The 24,226-nt window shown below is 54.9% G+C and overlaps 5 protein-coding genes across 5 annotated transcripts; all 5 read left to right on the forward strand.

Annotated features, from left to right (window-relative positions):
- Positions 1–1,527: 1,527 nt before the first annotated feature.
- Positions 1,528–3,108, forward strand: MKK5 (putative mitogen-activated protein kinase kinase 5; the record flags this gene model as incomplete). The annotated part of the gene is made up of 1 exon (XM_001568671.2): positions 1,528–3,108. The coding sequence occupies one exon, from the start codon at positions 1,528–1,530 to the stop codon at positions 3,106–3,108; it is 1,581 nt and encodes a 526-aa protein (XP_001568721.2).
- Positions 3,109–6,294: 3,186 nt separating this feature from the next.
- LBRM_35_0990 (putative DEAH-box RNA helicase) lies at positions 6,295–9,126 on the forward strand (the record flags this gene model as incomplete). The annotated part of the gene is made up of 1 exon (XM_001568672.1): positions 6,295–9,126. The coding sequence occupies one exon, from the start codon at positions 6,295–6,297 to the stop codon at positions 9,124–9,126; it is 2,832 nt and encodes a 943-aa protein (XP_001568722.1).
- A 605-nt stretch (positions 9,127–9,731) lies between these two features.
- Positions 9,732–10,514, forward strand: LBRM_35_1000 (conserved hypothetical protein; the record flags this gene model as incomplete). The annotated part of the gene is made up of 1 exon (XM_001568673.1): positions 9,732–10,514. The coding sequence occupies one exon, from the start codon at positions 9,732–9,734 to the stop codon at positions 10,512–10,514; it is 783 nt and encodes a 260-aa protein (XP_001568723.1).
- A 1,203-nt stretch (positions 10,515–11,717) lies between these two features.
- On the forward strand, positions 11,718–12,467 carry LBRM_35_1010 (putative eukaryotic translation initiation factor 6 (eIF-6); the record flags this gene model as incomplete). Its single annotated transcript, XM_001568674.1, has 1 exon — positions 11,718–12,467. The coding sequence occupies one exon, from the start codon at positions 11,718–11,720 to the stop codon at positions 12,465–12,467; it is 750 nt and encodes a 249-aa protein (XP_001568724.1).
- A 3,903-nt stretch (positions 12,468–16,370) lies between these two features.
- On the forward strand, positions 16,371–18,755 carry LBRM_35_1020 (putative SNF1-related protein kinase; the record flags this gene model as incomplete). Its single annotated transcript, XM_001568675.1, has 1 exon — positions 16,371–18,755. One exon carries the CDS (start codon positions 16,371–16,373, stop codon positions 18,753–18,755), a length of 2,385 nt encoding a protein of 794 aa, XP_001568725.1.
- Positions 18,756–24,226: the final 5,471 nt, after the last annotated feature.

Here is a 24,226-nt window from a genome sequence, read left to right on the forward strand (position 1 = left end):
GGAGAAAATACCACCTCGCCAGAAGAGGTTTCACAATTTAGCGGCATCGAAAAAAGAGGGAGGTTAGGTACAACCGTAGCCTTTAATTATGAGACCCCCGGATTCTTCCAGAACATATTCGCCCACGTTCCTTTTATTTTATGGCAACACCTTGCTTACCTCTTGCCATGTGATGTGCGCCCTTACCATTATGAGAGAGGGGAAGGGAGAGCTCGTGCCGTGAACACGCACATCACGCGGCTCTTCTTGTCTTATTTTCTTCACAAAGAAGTATCTGATTGGCTCTTATTTTGCAGAGCGGGTAAAGCGCGAGTTTTGCCTCCGCTCTCACTCTCTACCACTCGCTCGCGCCGCCTTGTTCTTTGTATCCCATTGTGGCTCTTCACCGACACGCTGTCTGTGCTCATCTCGTCAGCGACGGTGTGCGTGTGCGGCTGGTGGGACTGGAATAACGCACTCCCACTGGTGAGCTCGCTGGAGCGACACGAACCTCTGATCGTCCGTGTGGGGCGAAGCTCCCCCAAAACGAAAAAAAAATTAATCTTTCTTTGTGGTAATAAAGTTTGTGTTCATGGGTGCACGGCACGTCAGTCTTCATCGTTCACCTTCTCTGCGCTTTTCTCTCTTCTTTCTGTGTGCGTTCGTGTGTGTGTGTGTGTCCGTGAAGAACGTCAACGAGAAGTGGAGAGGGTGACTGCGTAGTCTCTATCACATCCTTTCTGTTCTGCACTTCCTCTCGCGGTATCTGCTCGGGATTCTCGCCAATTCTTCTCGCCACCGCCACCGCTGTGATATTGGACAGCACAACTTGCCTTTCCTCCCTTTTGCGTGTGGGCGTGTGTGATCTCCTCTTTGGGTTTCTCTTCGTCTGCCTCGTGTAGGCGTGTTGTGCCCTTTTTTCCATATTTTGCTTCGCTGACTACGTTTCATCTGCCACAAAACCCCCTTTTCTTCCTCGTGAACTTCAGCAGCTGCCGTACACGCGCACACACAGACACGCATATTTGCGCACGGTTACCAAGGGACACCTGCAATAAGGGGGAGCGATAACGGCAGGATACGGGGGGTACTTCTGCCAAGAGTCGTCACCCTCCCCCTTGACGTACACATCCACCTACCCACACACACGCTCCAGCACGGACTCGCTAAACACAAGGAGGTCATCACACCGTTCAGTAACGCGAAGGAAAGAAAGTCAAAGTGGTGTTTCCTCAGCTACATTCGTGTGCTTTCTTTCGTTGATGCGATATCCCTGTGCGTGGCTGTGCGTGTGTGTGTACGTCTCTCCCTCGTTCTCTACCGTTTTTTTTTTTTCGTTTTATTCATCACTACTGCATCGTTTCTCATTGTCTGGTCTTGCGTACGTGCGACATCAGTATATGCGAGGGGCTTGCATGTGCCGAGTCGCTACAACACCCACAGAGCGATACCAACAAAAGTGGTGGAGGAAGCGACGTGGAGGCGCCGCGTGCGTGCGTTGTTTAAGTGTGTCTTTCATTACCTCATGGTCTCTCAGTGTGGTCAAGAATGTCGCGACTGAAGATCAACCTGGAAGCCATCGAGCGTGATGGAGCTAGCGTAACAGAGGGCTTCTGCGCCGATGGTGTCCGTATCGGCTCGCTTCTTGTCTCGTCTGAAGGAGTGCGGGACAGTCAAGGCAATTCGTACGTGCTCTCTCTTAGTGATCTTGAGGTAGTCCCGGAAACAGAGGGCGGGTTCTTAGGCAAAGGCAGCAGTGGCTCTGTTCGCCGCGCAGTTCACCGACGCAGCAAGATGGTGGCCGCACTAAAGGAAATTAAAGTGACGGGACAGGCGCACATTAGTGAAATTCGACGAGAGTTGGAGGCGCTACACGCGTGTGACTTCGCAACACCGTACCTGGTCCATTTCTACGGTGCGTTTGCGCACGAGGGGTCTGTTTTTATCGCGATGGAGGCGATGGACGGCTCCCTCGACGAGCTCTACAAACCGGTCCCGCCACCAGTGCTGGCGTGTATCACGCGACTGATGCTGAAAGGGCTGGCGTACCTGCATCGTACCCGACATCTCATTCATCGTGACTTGAAGCCAAGCAACGTTCTCTACAACAGTTGCACCGGCGACATCAAAATATCCGACTTTGGTGTGAGCTCGAATCTCGAGTCCACCAAGGCGGATGCGCACAGCTTTGTTGGTACGGTCACATACATGAGCCCTGAGCGGCTGCGTGGCGAGTACTACTCGTACGGTGCCGATATTTGGTCTTTGGGGCTGGTTGTCGCTGAGCTGGCAGTGGGTGTGTGTCCCTACGCTGGTTTGCGTGGCGGCAGCAGCGAGGCGCGCTTCTGGGCACTGTTGCAGCACCTCAGCAGTGACGGCCCAGCACTAGAGCTACCGCCGGAGATGGACGCCGACTTGGCTGACTTTATCAGCGCGTGTGTCGTGAAGTCCCCTGACCGACGACCGACATGCACTGACTTGTTACGTCATGCATTCATTGTGAAACACGCATCCTCGACACCGGTGTCAGAGGCAAAGCAGTGCTGGACCACCACTCCCACCGTTCCTGCTCCCGGAGAGCTCCTCCCGCCTCTCAATAGCCACTCGCCTGCTGTAGGGTCAGTTGCACCTCTTGCATGTGAGGGTGCCACTCTCAGGGCTTCTTCGTCATGCTCTGCGGCGTCGCCGCCGTCAACAATGCTGCCCTCTCCCCTTGAGCGGTACGACGGCGAAACGGATGCGGACGTCGCAGACCGCACGGTTATTGCGCGATGGATTCACGCTATGATGAAGCGGGAGGCCTTTCGCAGAACGAAGGGGAACGGCTACGAGGTGTCGCACCGGGAGCCACTTGCTGACGTGTCGGTCTCCACAGCTATAGATTCAAACGAAGGCGGCAGGACGGCGGGCGCCCCTGCGCTCACCTTAGACAGGTCACGCACTAACGAGCTAAGAGAGCTCCCCGCCGGGAGGAGTCGAGACCGACAGTCGGGTGACAGCGGCAGTGCCTCCATTGCGCATGAGTGCACCAATGGCGGACACCCTCTCACATGCAACGACGTGCGACGGACCGCCACAGTGGAGTCGTCTGTGAACCTCGATGATGAGCTAAACAAGCTTCTCTTCTGAGGGGTCTTGCTGCTGTTGGTGGTTTTGGAGTAGTCTTGCTGTCTCGTCCTTTTTCCACTTTCTTCCCTCGTCGTCAAGGGCAACAACGCACCACATTAAGGGATAATGTGCGTGTGCGTGGATGGTTTAAGACTTGATGAGCGCAAGGAGACTGTAACTTGACGGTGAGAGGATACCAAGTGCTAGTCCTGTGCGCCGCTGCCTGGTCGTGGTGGCGCCTGTCCGCTGCGGTGGCAAGCGAGTGGACACAATAGGAGTGGTAGAAGAGGCTGTCCAAGGTGTGCCAATGTGCGTTGGAGGGGTTCTGGGGACTAAAAGAAATCCATGAATGAAAAGGGGTGGGTGGGTACGCCTGCGCACACGCAGACATCCTCTTCATGACACGCGCACTTCCACTGTACGGTAGGACAACTGACCACACGCCACCTTTCTCTTATCGGTCTGCTGTTTGCTCACGATGATGACTAATCTCTGTTTGTTGTTTTTGCTTGGCCATCGTTTGGGGGTCCGGTGGCGTACGCGGTGTGTTTGCTGCAGCGCGACGCCAAAAAAAAAAAGAGAGGAAGTGAGAAAAAAAAGAAAGGAATGCGAGATGTCGTGCCGTGTTATGTTTTTCTTTTTTTTTTTTTGTAGCGGCGGTGGTGGTGGTGGTGCGCTGTACTAATTTTTTTCGTTTGCTTCTTTTTTCCTGTGGAGTGTGTTTTGGTGTGGGTGGAAATTTTTCTTTTTTCTTTTGTGTGTGTTCGTGTGCGTGTGTTTTGTGTTTTGTGTGTGTGTGTGGGCGTATGCTCTCTCATTTTCCTTTCTGCTCAACCGCAGCTGAGAAAGAGAGGGGCAGGGGCCGAAGGTGACGGAAGGCGGAGCTGCGGCGATACCTTTTCTTTCTGCGGTTTATTTTCTGTTCTTTTCGAGTCATTGACTCCTCCTTCCCACTGCCTTTTGTTTCTCGTTCGATTGCTGTTTCACATGTGTCTGCTGGCAAGGAGGATCTCCCTGCCGTTCTCTGTCTCCCACTGTTCCTTGTGGTCCTTGATGTGGTGCGTAAGGCACACTTATCAACTTTACGACTTCCATGCATCCCTCTTCTTACCCCCTCCCCCTTTTTTTTTCGCTCTGTTAGTTCACTTCTCTGTCTGTCTTCCGGCTTTTTTTTTTTGCTCTCCCGTCTCTCTTACCTTACGTCTTGTCCTTGTGGCGCTGCTGTGCTAATATTTCACACACACACACACACTCTCTCTCTTTCTTCCGGTGGTTCCCCTCTCGAATTCCTTTCAACGCCCGTTGCGTTTCTCTGCACATGGCCCAACTATGTTTTACCTTGAGTGAAGCGTCATGTGGTTCGGTGTGCACCATGATAGAAATGATCGTGGACGTTGTCTTTGTTTGGAAGCATCTCCTTTAGTCTCTCGTCGCTCCGCTTCTTTATTCTCTCTCTCTCTCGTCTTGTTCGCTCGTCTTGGCTTTTGTGGGTTCCTCTACGTGTTGGTCTTTCTATCATCCCTCCGGGACCTCCTCGGTTCTTTTGTGTGCACACGCTTCGGTTGCTGATCACAGGACCTCTGTTCTCACAGAGGTCTTCATTATCGGAGAGATGCGATGATCAAAATCTCCCTTTTCTCCTTTTACGAATCGCTGTTATATTTAATTCCTACGTAAAACGTTGCATATATGGCTCTCTTCGTCTTCTATGTGTGTGTGTGTGTGTGTGTGTGTGTTGGCGTCAGTTGAGTTGGCGTTGGCAGTCTTGAGCCTTTTTCCCCCTTTCCGTGTTCTACTTCTTTGCCAGGAGATCTTTGTGACTTCTTAGCTCTGTGATAGCGTCTCTCTCCTCATCACTCTTTGCGTGAAAGCTTTCTGCCACTGTCCTCATCATTCCTCCACGTAATTTAGTTGCATCGCTCCCCATAACAGGCACACAGACACCCATCTTTGTTATCGAAGGTATTCATGTATGCCGTGCAGCAATGAATCCGACTCGATTCTACCGAGGCCCTGTCCCAGGCCCAACTGCATGGCGTGGAGCAGCCGTAGACGCACGCGTCACAGCGATGCGTCGACTCGGTGACCGGGGAATGAGCCTCCCCTCCCCCTCCCTGCCTCGATCTCTCTGCTCACCCCCTGCTTCACAGCCGCTCACATGGTGCCACTCGCCAGGCGGTGCGTCACTCTCGGGGGGAGGGGGGGCACTCCGGCTCCCCACGCCACTGGGCGGCGAGGGCCGGGCAAGATGCACTCGAGTCGCGCTGGCACCCTCTCCATCACGCGGGTGGCACAGCCGTGTGTACTGTCGCAGGTCGCTCCGACGCAGCGCCACCCGGTGCGTGGCCGCCGACATGCGTAGCTCTACATCGATCGCGCTCCCCCAGATCGTAGGGACCTGGCCTGATCACAACCGGAAGCGGCTCGGCATTGGCATGGAGAGGGGGGCTGTCCTGGCTTCCCCACAGAGTGGGGCTAATGGCCCTGATAATGCCGGTCACCTTACCTTGGCATGGGGTTCGTGTGCCCTCTCTTTATGGGAAAGCGAGTAGCGCACCACCGGCTCTCGGATACGGTCGCCGACGCATGCTGTTGACAAACTGATCTTTTCTGATGTTGTGTGGAAGAAATCGTAGGAATTCTATCATGGAGTTTACTGATTCAATGGGAATCGGATCGCTTGTTGATGGAATCGTCTCTTACAAGACGGGACGAGGTGAAACCTCCTCTCTTCTTCGCCTCTGCCTCATTCTACTTTTTTGAGGTATCGCCGTGAGCGCGGAGGGCTCTCTGGAAAGGCACTGCATCGCTGACACACAGGCCGTCCGGGAGCAAAGAAGGAGAGGTCTGTGCGCTCTGTAGCGACTCGCCGTTTCTTTCTCATTCTTTTTCTGACTCTCCTTGTTCTGCTGGAGACGTATAGTGTTCGCAGTTTCACTGAGGCTGCCGCGCACTCGGGGATGCAGAGCAAAGTGTCAGAGAGCTGGACGGCCGCTCATTCAGATCCTTCAAGTACTGCTGCCCATGCGCAGTTTCCCTCATTCTTATCGATACCGTACCCCTCCTTGTTCCCTCTTTCTCTCCCGAACACATCATTGACTTCCTCACTTTCTCCTGCGTCACACATACATGCGCACTTGAAATGAACAAGCCATTGCGGCATACACGCTTGGCTCTCGCCGTCTTACCTGCCCCAACTCTACCTACATGGACAAGGAGGCTTTGCGGAGGGCTCAGCAGGCTTCGCGGGCGGCCTTCCTACGTAAGGAAGCGGCTCAGCGTCATAAGGCAGCCAACACAGTTGTCGAGCAAAAGCTGAGGGACATTGAGCAAGGCGTCGTTCCTGCATCTGTAGTCGAGGCGGACTTCTTGCTGCACCGCTCCGCCGAGGTAAGCACCGCGAGTGACCTTTTCGACGTCGCACGCCGGCGCCAGGCCCTCGGTGGCGAAGACGAGGCCTTGGATCGATGGAGCGAGCTGGCAGCAGAGCTGCAGCGTCATTCACACCTAGCCACATCTCCCGCCGACATATTTTCAGTTGCGAAGGAGGCGAACAACAATAATGCTCGTGTGGCGTCTGCCCAGGCCTCGGCAGAGGCGGTGGACGCGGCATCACGGCCCCTCTCCTCCGCAGGTTATGTGGCGATGAGTGAGCCGGAGGTGGCGGAGCGGTTGGCAAAGAACGACTATGTGCGAGAGAGAACGTTCAGTGAGCTCCAGGAGGAGCGTGCCGTAGCTCTGCAGGGCCAGAAGGCGCGACTTCAGCAACAGCGCAGAGGTCTGCCAATATTTCAAATGCGGGAGAGGCTGGTGCAGCTCATTCGCGACAATCGCGTGGTAATCATTGTGGGGGAGACTGGATCGGGGAAGACGACACAGCTGCTTCAGTACCTCTATGAGGAGGGCTTCCACCTTGGACCCCAAACGCGAGATGGGCAGCTCCCCACCCCTGCACGGTCGGCTGCTTCCTCGATGGTGAAGACTGAGGCTAACGGCGAAGGGGATGGCGCCCTTGCGGAGGAGGGGGCGGAAGAGGCGCTCCGACTCATCTGCACACAACCTCGACGAATCGCCGCCATTAGTGTCGCAGAACGCGTCGCGCAGGAAGTAGGCTGCCCTTGTGGCAGCATTGTAGGATATAAGGTGCGCTTCGATGACAAGACGGGTCCCCTCACTCGAATCCTCTACGTGACGGACGGTATGATGCTGAAAGAGTTCACCAATGACCCCGATCTCTCCTCGGTCGGTGCCATTATGGTCGACGAAGCCCACGAGCGCTCTCTGAGCACCGACATTCTGCTCGGCCTCCTGCGCGATGTCATTCGTCGCAACCCGAACCTGAAAGTAATCGTCGCCAGTGCAACCATCAACGCTGAAAAGTTCAGCGACTTCTTCAATAAAGCGCCGGTGTTCACTGTTAGCGGACGCACCTACCCAGTTGAGCTCTTCTACTCAGACGAGCCGGTGGCGGACTACGTGACGGAGTCGGCCCAGACGGTGCTGGCTTTGCACCTATCGAAGCCGCTTCCCGGCGATGTGTTGGTATTCTTGCCGGGCCAAGATGCCATCGAGACGTGCGCAGAGACCCTTCAGTCGTATTTGGACGAGGCGAAGGGCCAGATGCGGCCACTTCTCATTCTCCCGATTTACTCCTCGATGTCACCAAAGGAGCAGGCCCGCATCTACGAGCGCACGCCGCCTGGCATGCGGAAGGTAGTGATCGCCACGAACATCGCCGAAACATCCATCACGATTGATGGCGTTGTCTATGTGGTGGACTGTGGACTCTGCAAGCAGGACTATTACAACCCGCAGGCAATGGTGGAGGAGCTGCGGGTGGTGCCGACATCTCAGGCAAGCGCCACGCAGCGCGCGGGGCGAGCCGGTCGAACGCAGCCAGGTGAGTGCTATCGGCTATTCACGGCCTACACCTTCCACAACGAGCTGCCGCCAGAGACGATACCAGAGATCTTGCGCTGCTCGATGAGTGCAGTTGTACTGCAGCTGAAAGCACTCGGCATTCACAACCTCCTCCAGTTTGACTTTCTTGATGCCCCGTCGACCGCGTCACTGGAGCGCGCGTTGGACCTTCTTTTCCTCCTCGGCGCCATGAAACCGGACGGCCGGCTGACTGTCACGGGGCGACGCATGGCTGAGTTCCCGCTGGAGCCATCTTTGAGCAAATGCTTGATTCGCGCGTGCGCTCTGGGCTGCGGGCGGCACATGGCCATGGCAGCCGCCATGATCACGCTTGACAGCATCTTCATAAACACGCGCGATGCCAAGGAGCGGAGTCATATTAAGAGCGCCAGAGAGCATCTTTTCGGCTTTGGTAACGGTGACGTGACCGGGTACATCCGACTCATGGAGGAGTGGCTGCGTGCGGGCCCGCGCGCTGGCGAGTTTTGCCGCTCCAACTACATCAACGTGCGCTCGATGCTGCGCGCACGGGATGTATTGGACCAGATTCTGAAGACGTTTGACCGCATTGGCCTTGACGTGGAGCTTGTCTCCGCCAATAGCGGCAACGACAGCAAGGTCCTTGACGACGACGACGGTGCGCTCGAGAAGGCACTGAGCGGTGCTGTAAATCAGATCGACGTGGAGTCCATCACGAAGGCGCTTCTGTCGGGGTTCTTCTTTAATGTGGCGAAGCTGGAGGCGAACGGCTGGTCGTATTCGGTCGTTCGACCAATTGACAGCGGCGTGCCAGCTGGACCGAAGCGACTCGAGAGCGTGGGCGCCGATGACGCTTCCCTCGCCGAGATCCACCCTGCCAGCTTTCTGTTTGCTGCCGGACGCAGGTCTACCTCGAGTCGAGATCTTTTGGGTGCCACAGGGGCTGAGGCTGGTGTTCCCGCTGTTCTGCGAGAGAGACCCGCTCTCGTTGTGTTTCTGCAAATGAGGCGGACAACGAAGCGCTTCATGACGCACGTCACTGCTATCGCGTCTGCGGAGTGGGTACTGCAGAGTGCTCCGATAAATTACTTCCAGCCTAAGGAGCTCGAGACAGGTTTGCGCAAACGACAACGTGCGTGATCTTCTACATCATGCAAGACAAACGTAGGCAGTAATGTGATGTGGCATAGCGCGGCATGCAATATGAGGGCGGGGGTGAGATGTCGCCGCTGCGCTCTCTCCAGTCGATCTTCCATGACATGGCACTGCGAGAATCACCAGGGACGCGCCTGCACGCACGCTTCAACCCAACTGCAAACGCCCTTTGTTCACTTTCCGCATGGGTTGCCTTGTACAGTTTTACGGGAAAACATGACAGAGACCGAATGCGGCAGCCTCCAACAGCACCGCCTGCACAACATACGAGTGAGACGCGGTGCTGCTTTTCGAAGCGATCGTGGGGATTGCTCGAGGCTCTGGAATGAGTGGGGCGCCTGCGACGTGACGTGCGTGTCCGCTGACGACATGTGAGCTGCTTGTTATTCGTCCCTCTTTTACGGTCTCTTCTGGGGTTTTCTGCGCCTTATACTCAGCTGTGGCCGAAGTTGCACAAACACTGTTCATCTTGCACAGGGCACGCGCTTACTTGTCATGCTTCTCTACTGACCTCTTCTGTCGTCACCCCCTCTTCCTTTTCGTTTCTCAAGGTTGCAGATGCTCATGTACTACAGACTGTTGTGCCTAGTATGCTGCGGCGTACGTTATGCCGTCGCATGATGCAGCTGCATGCGCAGCCCACCCCTAACCCACTCTGCCACTCCTTCTCCATTCCCGCAGACAGCTTCGAGAGCTTTGTGCCGCAAGGGCAGTCGTGCGAGGTGGCGCACCGCGGCCTCGCATGGGTGCACCCGCTCTCCCAAGGACTCTTTGAGCAGTACCCGCAGGAGGTGATGTGCGTCTTCATCGCGCCTCGGCATGTGTCCATTTCGGTCTACACGAACGTGGACTGGTCTAAAATCGAGTGGAGCATCAGCAGCTTCCTAGGACACTACCTCATCTTCAATAACGCGTGCGTATCTCCGGCCAAAGAGTACACCCTCATCGAGGACGACCTGGAGCTGAAGGACAACGACTCTGAGGTGTTACAGTGCATCAAGGAACTGCTGCGAGAACAAGTGCGTCCGATGGTTCAGCGCGACGGCGGTGACGTGAAACTGCTGAACTTCAACGAAAAGACTGGGGTTGTGTCACTTGCGATGCTTGGCGCCTGTAGGACTTGCCCCTCTTCACAGAACACCCTTAAGGACGGTATCGAACGCGTCATGAAGCATTTTCTCCCCGAGGTGACGGAGGTGATAGAAGCCAAGGAGCACCAGTTCTATGAGGACTACGGACTTCTTTTGGACTCGGAGAAGGCGCTCTTCAAGGAGGCTGCGCGACTAGATCGAGAGCGGAAGGAACACATTCAACCCAAGCTAACTCCCACAGTTCTCTCCTATGATGCTCTTAGCGAGCCGGATGGTGATTGAGTGCTACCGCGACGCATTGGTGCTCGCGCTCATGTGTCGGTGTTGGTTGCAATGAACACCTCCTGCTGCGCGTTACCGCCGACGCCTTTCGCGCCTACAAGTTTCGGATCCGTTATACACACATATATGTCTTGTCATTTGCGCTGTGGTGCGTCTTCAAAGCGGCTTGGGCTGCGGTGTTTCCGCATTTCCTGTTCGATGGAAAGGGGGAAGGAGGGGAAGCCAGTGTCCCCCCCCCGTCCCCCGCAGGTGCTGCATTATTTTTCTTTTTTTTTGGTGAGGAAGGGAGGGGGGCACGCCATCGGACGAGACAATGAAGTCAAGCAAAGCGACTCCTCCCCCACCCCTCAGAAAAAAAGACACAATAAAGAGAGAATCATATCAGCTCACCAAAGGACAGAGGTGTGTGTGTGTGTGTTTGTGTTTGTGTATACAGAGATGTATACAGATTATGTTGCTGTCCGCCGGTGAGCACCACAAAGACGCCCACATACACGCGCACGTCGAGTAGGACGTTTTGACGGCGGTCGAGCGGCGCTTTGCCTCTTAACAACGCCGCTCTACGTCTCGCTATTTCTACTAGCGGCGACTGCGACTCCCTCCCCCTGCCCGCTTGTGCGATACTGCTACAAGGTGGACACGGGCAATGTCTTCCAATTGGTGAGCCCCCTGTGGCAGCTCCTTGGTCATCGCGCGTATGTCTTCCATTTCCGCTCCCACTTGTGACAATATGCGCTTCCGCCTCGCGCTGTTTTGCACCCAAACCCACTTCACTGTTTCTCTTTCCCTCTCTCTGTGCACCCATGTTCGAGACATCATCCAATAGCCGAAAGAAAGCAAGAAAGGCCACTGACGAGCTGCCAGCGCTCTTTGTTGGGCTTGTATGTGTGTGCATGTGTGTGTGTGTGCTTCACTGCAGGCTGCTTGACGCCTAGTCTTTTTCTCAACTTTTTTTCTTGCTTTGTTTGTTTTGGCGTCTCCCATCTACCCCGCTTGTTCTACTTCGCACAGCTCACTTCTCGCGTTCCAGTGCGTCTAGCGCGCTCGCTGTTTGTGGGCTCCTTTGCTTCGTGCCTAGGCTGAGTATAACACACTCACAGACTCCACAGTGATCTCTCCTCATTCGTCTCCCCTCATCCACTCCTCACCGGCACATCTATTACCTTTAAGGCAGACGATGTAAGGTGGGCATCAAGAGCAATCATGACGCTGCGTACCCGCTTTGAGAGCTCCGATGATATTGGTGTCTTCTCTCGCCTCACCAACGCTTACTGCCTTGTGGCCGCTGGCGCGTCGCAGAACTTCTACTCAGTGTTTGAGCAGGAGCTGGCAAACCACATCTCTGTCGTGTACACGTCCATCGGCGATGCCCGCGTGATTGGCCGCCTCACCATAGGCAATCGCCACGGGCTCATCGTACCGTCGATTACGACAGATCAGGAGCTACAGCACCTCCGAAACTCGCTACCCGACTCCGTGAAGGTGCAGCGCGTCGAAGAGCGTCTCTCCGCCCTCGGCAACTGTGTGGTTTGTAACGACCATGTAGCGCTCATCCACACGGACCTGAGTCGTGAGACGGAGGAGGTGATACGTGACACTCTGCAGGTGCAGACATTCCGCACCTCCATTGCGGAAAACGCCCTGGTCGGTAGCTATGCCGTAGCCACGAATAAGGGTTGCATGGTGCACCCCAAGACCCCTGCACAGGACATGGACGAGATTTCGTCTCTCTTGCAGGTACCGGTAGTGGCGGGCACGATCAACCGCGGCAATGCCGCCATCGGCTCTGGCCTTGTAGTGAACGACTGGGCCGCATTTTGCGGTCTGAACACGACAGCGACAGAAATCACCGTTGTGGAGCGCATCTTCCAGTTGCGCCGCGAGACCGTCGGTGGTGACGAGGGCAACTTACTGCAGAACGTTCGTGAAACCCTGGTGGACGAGCTGGCGTAAACAAAAGGGTGCACAAGAAAAATGTAGAACAGTCAGCTTCGGGAAGTGGGGATGCCACGCACCCCGAGGAACTGGAATCTCCGCACACCTCTATGGAGGCTCAGCAGACGCTATTTTTTCGCGAAGCCGGACACGAGGCGTTCTTTGCCTACTATTCCGCTCTCTGGGTGTGGTGCGTAGTTTTTCTTTGTACGATTCCTGAAGTTTTCTTTGTGTTCTCACCTCACTCTTGTCGTATAGTGACGTTCCTGTGTGCTGTTGTGTCTCGTGCGCTGCCGTGTTGTTGTTCTCGTGCTTGTGCCCCTCTTTGCGCGTTGCGTCTCTGCAGTGGTGCGCAGTGCTGGTGCGGCGCTCTTGAGTTTTTGCTGTTGTCGTCGTTCGTTTTCTTTTTTGTTTTCACGGCGGCCCGCGAAATCGGTGGCTCTCTCACTTTTTCTCTTTTCCTCTCTCGCTGGACTCTTTAGGGTGATGTTAGCCTGAGAAGGAGACAAAGAACTGAAAGCACTCCTCCACCTGTGTTACTGGGCGTGTGTACGTGCGTGCGCGAGTGCTCAGTGCTGTTGTGATACGTAGTTGCTCGAGGTGTGTGAGTGTGTGTGTATGTGTCTGTGTGTTCCCTGTTGTGCGTCTTTGGAGCTCCTATTGGATCCCTGCGCAGCTTGTTTTTACTTTTCTTGGTCTCTCCTCTTGACGTCGCGCTTCCTGCCCCAGTATTCACCACCTCCGATCCTTCCTAGATTCGAGACTCCTGCTGGGACTTTTGTAAATGGGTCGCCAGCACCAGCCGCGCCAGCGTTGAAGCCTCATTTTATGTTGTCTTCATGACACAGACATCATTCACTTTGCACCTGTGAGCGTGCTGGCACCACTAACATCACTTCGTGCTGGATACCAGTCCATGAGATGATCGCTGGGTTTACCACTCCGACGCGCATACAAACCCGCTGGCGATTTGGTTTTCATTCGTTGTTTCCTTCTCTCTCTCTTTTCGACTTCCACTAAGTAAACGTAATATGTGGATAACTCACACAGTAACATCACTCTCCCGCTGTTAGGATAGCAAACAAAGAGGGTGAGAGTGTGCGTATGTATAAATTCATTTTTTTTTTTTCGTGATGGTCATCTTTTTTTTTTTTTCTGTCTCTCGCCTTCTCTCTGTGTCTTCCTCCTCGTGTCGAGCGCGCCAGCTGTGTCGCGCTGATACAGCCAGCCAGCCAGCCAGCCCCCCCCCCCTTATTTTGCTTTCAACGCCTTCATCTCTTCGTCAACACATGCACGTGGGCGCACATCAACACCAATAGGGTGAGGGGGGAGGGCGCGGTTCTCTTCCTTGCAGGATTGTTTTCATTTGACTCACTTCTTCTTCGGCATCGATGATGACACTCCACTTCCCTAGCGTTCCTGTCAGCGAAGACTGCCCTGTGCCTATGGGGTAAGTCACGTGTAAGTGAGGTGGGGCAGGGGCAGGTATAGACCAAGGCGAGGCAGCGATGGACTTGGCTGGAAGGACTAGAGCTGCAGGAAATACAAGGAGATGTCGCGACACGCAACACGATAAACGATGGTGTAGGGGGTCACGCACCTAACAGTCGCCAAGCTAAAGGGAGTGTCTCTAGTCTTGGTCTCAGGCACACGCGCCTAGTTACTCTAGGTAGGAGCACGAAGCTCCATCCTGGGTAGTTGGTGTACTGACGCGTATCTTTCTGCTGTTCGCTATCGCCGTGGCACGCACACATCAGTGCACAAAAGAAAAGGGCATGTGGTGTGCAGCGTCGCTTTGGTACACTACTGGCTGTGCCTTCGAGTCGATGTATATTTGCTTCTCCACCTCTCTCATGCAGCACCGCAACTCTGCAGTACCTTCTTCCCCATCGCCGCGTCTCTCTCTTCCCTCCCGTTTTCCCCTCTCGAACTTTCGATACATAAAACGCAAATGCCCTGCGATGCGAATGCAGTTGCGAAACAAAACAAAGCACAAGTCCCCTCCCTATAAGAAAAAAAAACAGTAAAGCAGCAGCAGCTCCCCACAGGCGTGTGTGTGTGTGGTCTGTTGCGCACTCATTGTGTTGCTTAGAATCTGTTCTCACAACACAACTCAATATCCTTCTCCACGCTTTCTTGTCGTAATTTATTCCTTATAGAGCATTGCTTTCTCCGCATAGTCCCCCGACGGAAACGTCGACGCTTCAATTCATAGGAACGCACAAACCAGTCACCACCGCACAATAGCACAGCCTCTTCGAGGAAAAGATTACATCATTGTTTCAGGCTGGATATCGTTGTGGAGCACGCGCATACGAGCACATCCTCTTCCATCTATTCATACACACTGGGTTGTTCTCACGGAGGTGTATTGTGTGTGCGTGTGTGTATCGTTTCTGCTGTAAATAGACGAAGCCGTCGTTAGTCATTCGCACGGGTGCCCTCTGTTTCCCTTCGTGCTTCTCTGTCATTGTGTTGCAGATTGCGTACGATCTGTTTCCCCGCCCTCCGCCCCCCTCTCCTCCTTCAGCATCTTTGTCTGACTCCTTTTCGTCTATTTTTCTTTTTTTTTGTGCTTCTCTGGCGTCTTTCTGGCCGTCTCTCTTTCTCTCTCCTCAATTATTTCCCCCCGTTTCACCAGGAGCCTCCTTCTCCCCAATTCCCTTTCCAGAGTGCAAGCTAGAATCTGGTGGACTCCTGCGTACATCGTGGCGGGTTGCATTCTCTTTCTTTCTTTTTTTTTTTCGCGCTTGTTTCGTATCTCAAAATTTCTCACATTGGCTGTGCGTCTGTTCATCCCGATCGCGAAAGCGCACGCTGTTTGGTGTTCCTTCTCCCTTTCGATTGCACATCTCATTTCTGCTTCTTGCATCTGTTTGTCGGCGCTGCGGCTGATTTTCTCTGGTGGCTGATTTGGCATCATCTCTTATCCATCCCTCCCTGCGCCCTCATCGTGACCCTCTCCGTCTTTTCGGCACCTCCAATACCCTGGAAAATAGGGGGGGGGGCTGAACAACAGTGTAGTCTCAGCAAACGGAGCGTTCGCCTCAGTTTGTTGTCTTTTGGACAATCAATGCACAGGCGATTGATGCGTACAGAGCGGCTTTTATAGAACAACACGGGAGCGAGCAAGAGAACACGAATCCACGAGAGCAGAGGTACCGCTGACTGACAGACATCCCTTTGGTTTCGATCCGCTGCACTTCATCACCCTTTCCCCTCCTCCTGTGGAAGCGCTCCTACGCATGTGTGTGTGTGTGTGTGTGTCTCAATCTGTTTTTTTTTGTTGTCCGCTCCTTACTTTCACCTCCCTGTCTTGTCTCACTCGGCGCGCTGTCCCTTCCTGCGCCTCTCTGTCTTCGCTCTTCTCACCATTTTTTTTCCACCGAATATTTGTCATAGCACCTTCAGTGTGTGTGCGCGCCGAGTCCCGCACCTCCATTTGCGCTCTCTTACACAGCCATACACGCACACGCCCATAAAAGACGCTACCTTGTACTACCACCCCCCACCCCCCTTTTCAAAAAACGCCACCGCTCTTTTCTGTGTGTACCTGACCGCTCGGTTCTTGCCTTTCTCCTCCTTTTTGTTGTTGCAGCTTTGAGCTCATTGTATGTGTCTGCGAAGCTCTTTTTCCTGCTCTGTTTGTTTGTTTCTTTGCTTGTTTGGCTGATCCAGTGTGCTTGATTTGTCGCCTGTTTCTTTTTTCTCTGTCGTTCCTGTCCCTGTATTACTCTAGCTCTTTCTCGTTGGCGTTCTCTTCCTTTGGCGGTATCATTAATTGTGAGCTGCCTTCTTTTCCCCTCCCCCCTACCTCGCGTGCGCTGGTCTTGTTCCCTCCTGCGGACGCCGCTTTCTACCCTTCGCAGTTACGCCTCCAGTACATCGGTGGAGACAAAGAAACCCAAAGCGTGGAGCACGATGGCCAACACTCAGCGCAGCAATACCATTCTTCCCAAGGTGGGCCAGCGGTTTGGTCCCTACCAGGTCGGTGAAACCATCGGCCGTGGCACTTTTGCCAAAGTAAAGATCGGATACCATGAAACAACGAAGGTCCGTGTAGCGCTCAAAATTATCTCACGCAAGCTGATGGACAGCGATGCGCGTTCGGCGCTGAAGATCAAGCGCGAAATCAAGATCATGCGAGTGCTGCGCCACCCGCACATCACTCGCCTCTACGATGTCGTCAAGACGAAGCACGATATTGTGCTAGTCATGGAGTATGTGTCTGGCGGAGAGCTGTTCGACTATATTAGCCGCCAGGGTCGACTAGAGGAACCCACCGTGCGCACCCTATTTCAGCAGCTGGCCGCCGCTGTCGCCTATTGCCATCGGTACCGGGTCACTCATCGAGACATCAAGCCGGAGAACATCATGATGGAGCACGGCTCCCACAGTGTGAAGCTGAGTGACTTTGGCTTATCCTCCATCACGCATGATGGACGCTTCTTCGAGACGAGCTGCGGCACCCCCAACTACGCGTCCCCGGAGGTGGTAAGTGGGCGGCTGTACGGAGGCCCAGAGGCGGATGTGTGGAGTTGCGGCGTTGTGCTCTACGCAATGCTCTGCGGCACCCTGCCATTCGACGAAAGCAACATTTCTGTCCTTTTCAAGAAAATTCAAACGGCAGACTATGTCATCCCTAGCTACATCTCCCGGCAGGCGCAAGACCTGCTGCACCACTTGCTGGTCGTGAATCCCCTGGAGCGCGCCACAATGGAGCAGGTGATGCAGCACCCCTGGCTGCGACCCAACTTTCCCCGCTATCTGTTGTCACTGCACTACGCCGCGATCGTGGAGACAACGCGTTTTGCAAGCACCTATTATCTCACGGAGGACATGCTGGATGTGGAGGTGATCTCCGTCGTCGCTTCCCGCTTCCACGCCTCTCCGGAGACGGTGGCGTCGATAATTATGGCGGAGGAGGAGCGCATCCCGTCGATGCGGGCCGTCATTAGCGACGAAGACAACCCGAATTCCATGGCGCGTCGCTACCCCGCGGCCTACTACTTTGAGATGTACTCAAATGTGTTGGACTCGAAGCTGTGGCCGACACCAGTGGAGATTGCCGCCGCCGAAGTGGCCCTGCGCAGCGAGGCCCACGACATCTTTGTGTCGTATGTCATTCTAACACAGAAAAAGCAGAGCAAGTTGGCCCCGCAAGAGCACGGCACAAATGCGTCGTTTGGAGAGAGCGCCCACACCCTCCTTCAGTCGCAGGCTCAGCAAGGGTACGGCTCCCTCAACGCCAACTCGCTGCATCAGCGCTCCGGGAACGCAAGCTTCACCGGCCTCAGCTTCAAGGAGACATCTTGGAGGTTGAACGCGCATACCACCGTGCCGCCCACGCCAACGAAGCCGAAACACCATAACGAGAAGACGCTTCAGCATCTACCACCGCCGCCGCCACAGTCTACCATGAGCTCGTGCCTTTTGGTACCTCCCGCTGGAGACCCTTGGCAGTCGGGGTACAACGCCGTCGCGGCGCCGTTTCTTCCCCTCCATGCAAAAGGCTCGACCCATACCGTGCTAGGACACATCCTACATGTGCAAGAGCTCCCGGTGCAGTTACTCCTGTCTCGCAGAATTACAGTGAAGCCAGTAAAGAGGGAAACGTCTTTTTCGCTTTCCTCGTCTCCAATGCATCAGAAACGAAGTTCGGGCTTTGACTGTGTCAGCGACCCCGGTAGTGCGTCAACCTCGATGCTAACCGTTCAGCAAGGGAATCTACTGCAGCCGCAGCGAACCCACACGACGAGGGCGTCCTCATGTACACCGAAACTCTTGCACCCGCAATCAAAAATGGAGGCGGGTCTTAGCTGCTCCCATTCGCAGAGCTACAACGATAGCCCACTGAGGGGCAACGGCGCCGACATGCGCCACAAACTGGCCGTCGCAGGCGGTGAGACGGCGCTGGACACGTTGTACCATGCAGAGACGGTCACGCGCTTCGGCAACGACTTCATCCGCAATGGCGTTGCATTTGTAAACTCCACCAGTCACGAGACACTGAGAGAGGTGTACGAGGCCATGAAGGAGGAGGGGTTACTCTGGAAGGTCATCTATGATTATTACTTCTCCGTCGTGCGCTATCCAAACATCAAGCTACAGGTAAAGGTGTACCGGACAACGTTGGACGAGCAACTGGTGGATGTCAAGGTATCCACACAGAGCGGGATGGCCGCCTACGACGTGGCGTTGTCGTTGCTAGAGCGGCTGCGCACCCGCGCGGTGAACAGGTGCAATGCGCAGATTCTTCAAAACGGCGGCAGCTCCCAGAAGAGCCACATGCCGAGCATAACGTGAGCGCTTCCTCCCCCTTCCCCTTGTTGCTCCTTCTATTTGAATGAAGAGCAACGTGGCATCGACTCGCTCTGGAGCAACCCCTGAAAGAAGGCGGAGGGGAAACAATAGTGTCCATTGGATTGCGCTTATGCCAATGCCGGTCATCTGTAGCGGCACTGTCCTCTTGTGTCCGATACAACAGTAGTTAGACAACCTCCCTCTGCAGCGTCAGTCCGCTTCATGCGATGCTTCTCTTTTCTTTTCCTGTGCCTGTGTGTGTCCGTGTGTGTGTGTGTGTGTGTGTGCCCTGAGCCACAAATCAGAGGACGTTTCAACCGCCTTCTTTTCGTTGCGAAGAGTTTTCCAACCATATCTCCTTCACCCATATGGCAGCGCAGATAATCCTACATTCGTGTTCCATGGTAGAATGGTGTGCAAGTAGAAACGCACACAAAATCCATCACCCCTCCCCCTTTTCTCTCCCTTTTCCATTGTCCCGCTTATAGGAGTTGCCGATGTTTGTGTTTCGTGCGTGTGTTATCGTGTACTTTTTCAGTTTTCCTCAGGGGATCCGTCGATGTCCTCTACGACCCCTTCTTCTATCCTCTCCTCGACTTTGTTGCTGCGCATGGCTGAGATAGGCTGTGTGTGTGTGTGTGTGTGTGTGCTTGGAGAGCATACCTGCTTCACCGCTGCTCGACAAACGTACCCATGTGACGTTGCGAATTGGGGTGTGGTGCCGCGCTTCCACCTCCATATCCTCTTGCCGGCCTTGACACACGGGTTTACGGCTCCGTGGCATCCGCCTAATCTACAGTTTTCTCGTGGAGGTCTCATCTAGAGACCTCCACTTTTGCTTTCACATCTCGCTCTCTCTCCCTCGCCTCCTGCTTCTCTAATTGGCGCCTTCAAGACGAAGGTGCGCAGTCGTGCATGAAACCCCCAAACCCTCCCCCTTTTCTCCGACAAGGAAGTCCGAGGGAAGGAAAGTGCCAGGAAAAGGAAAGGAGAAAACTTTTGATGGTACGCCTACTTAGCATACCATATCGCCTACCTCAACTTCTCTCTTCCTCCAGAGCGCCTCTCCCTTTCCGTTCCTCTCCTTTTCTCGGCGCCTCGGCTCTTTTTTTTCAGCGGCGACATCACAGGGAAGGAAGTACGCCTGCTTCTTTCTCCAGGATCTTAAAACTGTCACCTCTCCTGCACTACGACTTCCCCCCCTCTGACTTCCCTTTCCGTTCCAACGACAAAATAAGTACCTGAAGACGCACACCTCTACGCGCACACATACACGCAGATACCTTCGCTACACAATCGATCACGCGTCCTGCCGCGCATACGTGCAGGAGAGAGAGTCGCACTTATACATACCGACACACCCCTACCCCTTTTTCCCATACACAGGTGCTCAGGACGCCTACGTATGATTTTTTTTTTCCACTCTCGACTGTTGCGTTTCTGCCTATTCTTCTTGGTAATTTTGTATTCGTTGTTGCTTCGTCTCCGAGTTTTCTTCCTTCGAGTACTTCACACGACTCCCTCGTCCACGCTTTCCCCTGCCGCTCTCTCTCTCTCTTCCGCTTCACTCGGCTCTAATTTCTTCGCTTTCGCTTACCGTTCTTCGGATGTTACCGCAGCCGTCCGCCATCACTATTTCAAATTTGTCTTTCTCGACTTTCCTCACTTGTATCGCTATTCCGCACCTTCACACCGTTCTGCTCTTCGTTTTCCCTGTCTGTGCTCACCGAACAGCAGCGCGTGTGCGCCAGTCTTTCTTCGCATGCTCACGCGCCAAGGGCACACGTCCGCACACTTTTTGGTTCTCCTTCACTTCGGCAGAATTGCATCTTGAAGTCGTTCTGTTTCGCACGGCTGCTGTTTCTATTTCTGCTGTGTGCGTGTGTGTCTGTGGCCTCTCTACCATGTTGTGTGGACATTGAGCGCCTGGCTGGGGGGCTGTGGTCCGCACCCTGTCCACACTCACCATTGTCGCCATCTAGAAGATCCGCTGAGCGCATGTCCATCCCTCTCCATCTGCTCTACAAAGACACGCAAACAGGCCTTCGAATCACCCTTCTTATCCGATATGACTCGAGAGAGTTTATGACTACATGTCCGCAAGCTGTCGTCATGGAGTAAGGCGTCCCTGCGAGCGCAGCCCTCCGCCATGATCGTTTCTTTGGGTCATGGAAAGCCATACTTGGAGTGCGCACTGATTGTGTATCAAAACATCCGCCCTCTGTCACCGGAGGTGGGCGAAGTGAACGAGGCAGTGCTGAGGGCCCACCTTTGTCTATCTGCCATCATGGACGAGCTCGTGCTCTCCGTAGGTCACTGCAGCCTTCCTCGGGAAGCAGGTCAGCAAGGGTGGCTTCCAGTAAAATATTTGGGAGTGGGCGCAGAACTTGAGCAATGCCACTGGTTTGCCACACGTGTTCTAAAATGTGGCAAGTGCTCAGGTGCTAAAAGCGCTGGGAGGACCAATGGTGTTGGAAGGAGGAAACTCCAGCACAGCGGAGTCGGTGCGGGACGCGATTGATGGCAGCGTGGATAGAGGGAGCTCTGATGTAGGAAGCGGAACTGTAGCAACTGTGGCTCCGGTTTCCCATCGAGAATCCCATGCGAGCTGTTGCTCTATGTAAAGAACTGTTTCGACGGCAAGGTTAGGTACCTGAAGGTGGTGCTGCGGGATACGGCGTGCGGACTTCGACGTGATGAAGAGTGGGGAAAAGTACCGCTAGGACATCCATGCTCGTCACATGCATGCTGATCAACCTCAAAGCAAACATGGGAATTGGCAGCAGAAAGTGGTACCTCGATTACTTCCGTGAGGCCTGCTCCATGACAGCGAAGAGTACCCTGTTCCTCTAGCGGCCGTGGCGGCCCTTGTTGGAGGTGGCACTGCGGACGAAGCAGAAGCACACTGCAATATAGTCCGCCGGTGGACTTACAGAAGGCGCACATATTCGCCGAAGATCACAAACAGCAAGGCCGACGAACGCGGAGACGAGACCTCGCCCTTTCTCGCGTTGTCGACCATGGGTTCTCAGCCGACGGAGCGGCAGGGGGATCAGTGCAGAACCCGAGTCCCGTGCGGGTAGCGCACCCGCTCCTGCGGGTGCTCGATAGGTGGAACTCTACAGCGGTAGCGGGGTGGTCCACGCAGGAGTCCCCAGCATCTACCGGCGCCGAGCGTGACGAGTGCCACAGTGCTCGCGAAGCGTTCCAAACACTTTCATCTGCGAATAGTACTCCTGTCGCCACCGCCTCTGGGCGTAACTCCCCTAAGCGGGGGCCGCTGCTGTTAGCGCGCTGTACCGCAACTCTCACCTTTCCCTGGCAGTCCTTGACACATCGCTTTCTAGCACCACACGCCGGTGGGAATATCTGTGGACGTCAACTCTGCAGAAGCCAGCGAGCACTACGCTAGATTACAAGAGCCGATGGAATTCAGCTCTGGAGGCACACTTAGAAGGAGGGAACGTTTGTGGGTAGGCATGCACGCGATTCCTCACACTGCTCCGGCAAATATGTATGGGCGGAAGGAGTTTAGCACAAAGTTTGCCTTGTACACTGACATGGCTCGATCAGCTCGTTGTCAGCGCTCGCATCTCCGGTGCCGAGTTCGGGGCCTCCACGTAGGCATGCCGCCGCCGCCGCAGTACTGCATCCCCTCTTATCCCTCACCGCGCGTCGAAGGCGGACACCTTTCCGAACAATGCCCAAAGAACTTTGCTCACGTGCCGCAGATTCTCACTTTCTACAACGTGTTGAACACCCATGTGCCAATGCGTGACGTGCCGACACAGAAGACCGGCTGCGCGATTAACTCTGTTCATGATAGGCCTCGGCATTGTGCCGCTCGGCCTGTGGGAGGAGAAAGCCCACGTGCTCCTGAACGAGTCTGTGATGCACCCCGCTACTCCCAACGTCCCAGGCTCGCCACCGCCAGAGGAGAGTGGGAACGATGTAGCTACCGAGGCGCATCTGACCGTGGCCGTTGATGGTCTGGCGACCCTACAAACGTTAAAGTAAGGGGAGAGCCTTTCCAGCTTGTTGAACTGACACAGGAAGCGCTGCTATCGCACCTTTCCCGAGTTCGTGCAGTTCAGGGCGTGCCGCCTCAGGATACCGGGGAGCACTTAGCGCTGGCTGTGCCGATGGACGTCACGGTGCGGTGCTACGGCTCCTTTGGAACGTACACGGTCAAGTGATGTGGCTTGTGGGTGTCCATCCTTTCCGGTATTGGGACCTCAACTTGCACGCCCTTCGCGGTGTCAATCGCACCAGTAAAGGGCTCGAGGGAGTGCAGCCGCACCCCCCTCCCCCTGGAGGGGTGGTGGTGGGTGCCCCCCATGCACCACGTGCCTACTGTGATGCAATCTACCGACGACCGGCAGGCGTACCAGCAGCAACGGCGGATCAACGTCCTCTGTGGGGAACTTGCCGCCGGCGGGTATGAGGAGCAATAACGGCCAAACAGCATGCATGTCGTCGTCATCGCCTACCTCCTCGGCAGCTGGGGCGTCGAGCGACCGCGTCGGCAATAGTGGTGGTGTGTATGGAGCGCCGAGCTGCCCGTCGAATCCGATCAGTGGGGAAGGGAGCGGCGACGTTGGCGCAGAGGCTGGCGAAGTTCAAAGTGATACTAACCCCGTGAGCACCGATGTGATTGAAATGAGAGGGTCGGTTGTGTGCGGCTACTCGTTACTGCTACGACACCTTCTCTACTGGCGCAATGCGCTTCTTACGGATTGGGAGCACCACAGTGCCTGCGGGTGCTGCAAGCGGCCCATTAGGCTGCCGGCGACGTCTCTTTGGGGTGTGTGTGCTTCGTGGCAGCGATGGAGGTGGTGGTGAAAATGTCAGGGCTTTTCCTACGACTTAGTTGTTGGCAACCTGGTCACCAGAGGAGTCAAGTGCGTGCGCCATCGAAAAGCACATGAACAGTTCGTGGGGTAGTGGGAGTTGTCCGTGTTACGGCACCCCGCTGCGTTAACGGGAAGTAGTTCGCATAGGACGAGAGCGAGAGGATTGAGCAGTGAGAAAGTAAACGCAATGCTGACGATGCGCGTGCGCGTCAACGTCTGTTCTCTCCGGGCTGCATTTTGAGCGCCACATTGTGATTGACCTTACCTTCACCCGTGTCGCTACACAAGGTACGATACCCGTACCACACTGCCCTACTCAAGCCCTGCACAGGCATACCACTCACACACAACAACGATGGAAAAAAAAAAATACTCGAATAAATCCGAAATGGACGTGCTAAAAAAAAAAACTTACGAGTACTTCATGAATGGTGAGGCAGCGCTGCTGACCTCCTGCCCTCTTTACTGTGTTTTCACCGAGAAAATTGTCCGCTGAAAAGGCACGAAGAGTAGCACGACTCCTTACCCTCCTACGCATGATCGTGCGCTGCGATGCCTCTCAGTTTGTGGGCCTCTTCCTCCTCCTTACCTTGTGGGGATGCTTGTCGCTGCTCTCCGCCA

The sequence above is a fragment of the Leishmania braziliensis genome, chromosome 36, assembly GCF_000002845.2.
Source record: "Leishmania braziliensis MHOM/BR/75/M2904 complete genome, chromosome 36".
Taxonomy (NCBI): domain Eukaryota; phylum Euglenozoa; class Kinetoplastea; order Trypanosomatida; family Trypanosomatidae; genus Leishmania; species Leishmania braziliensis.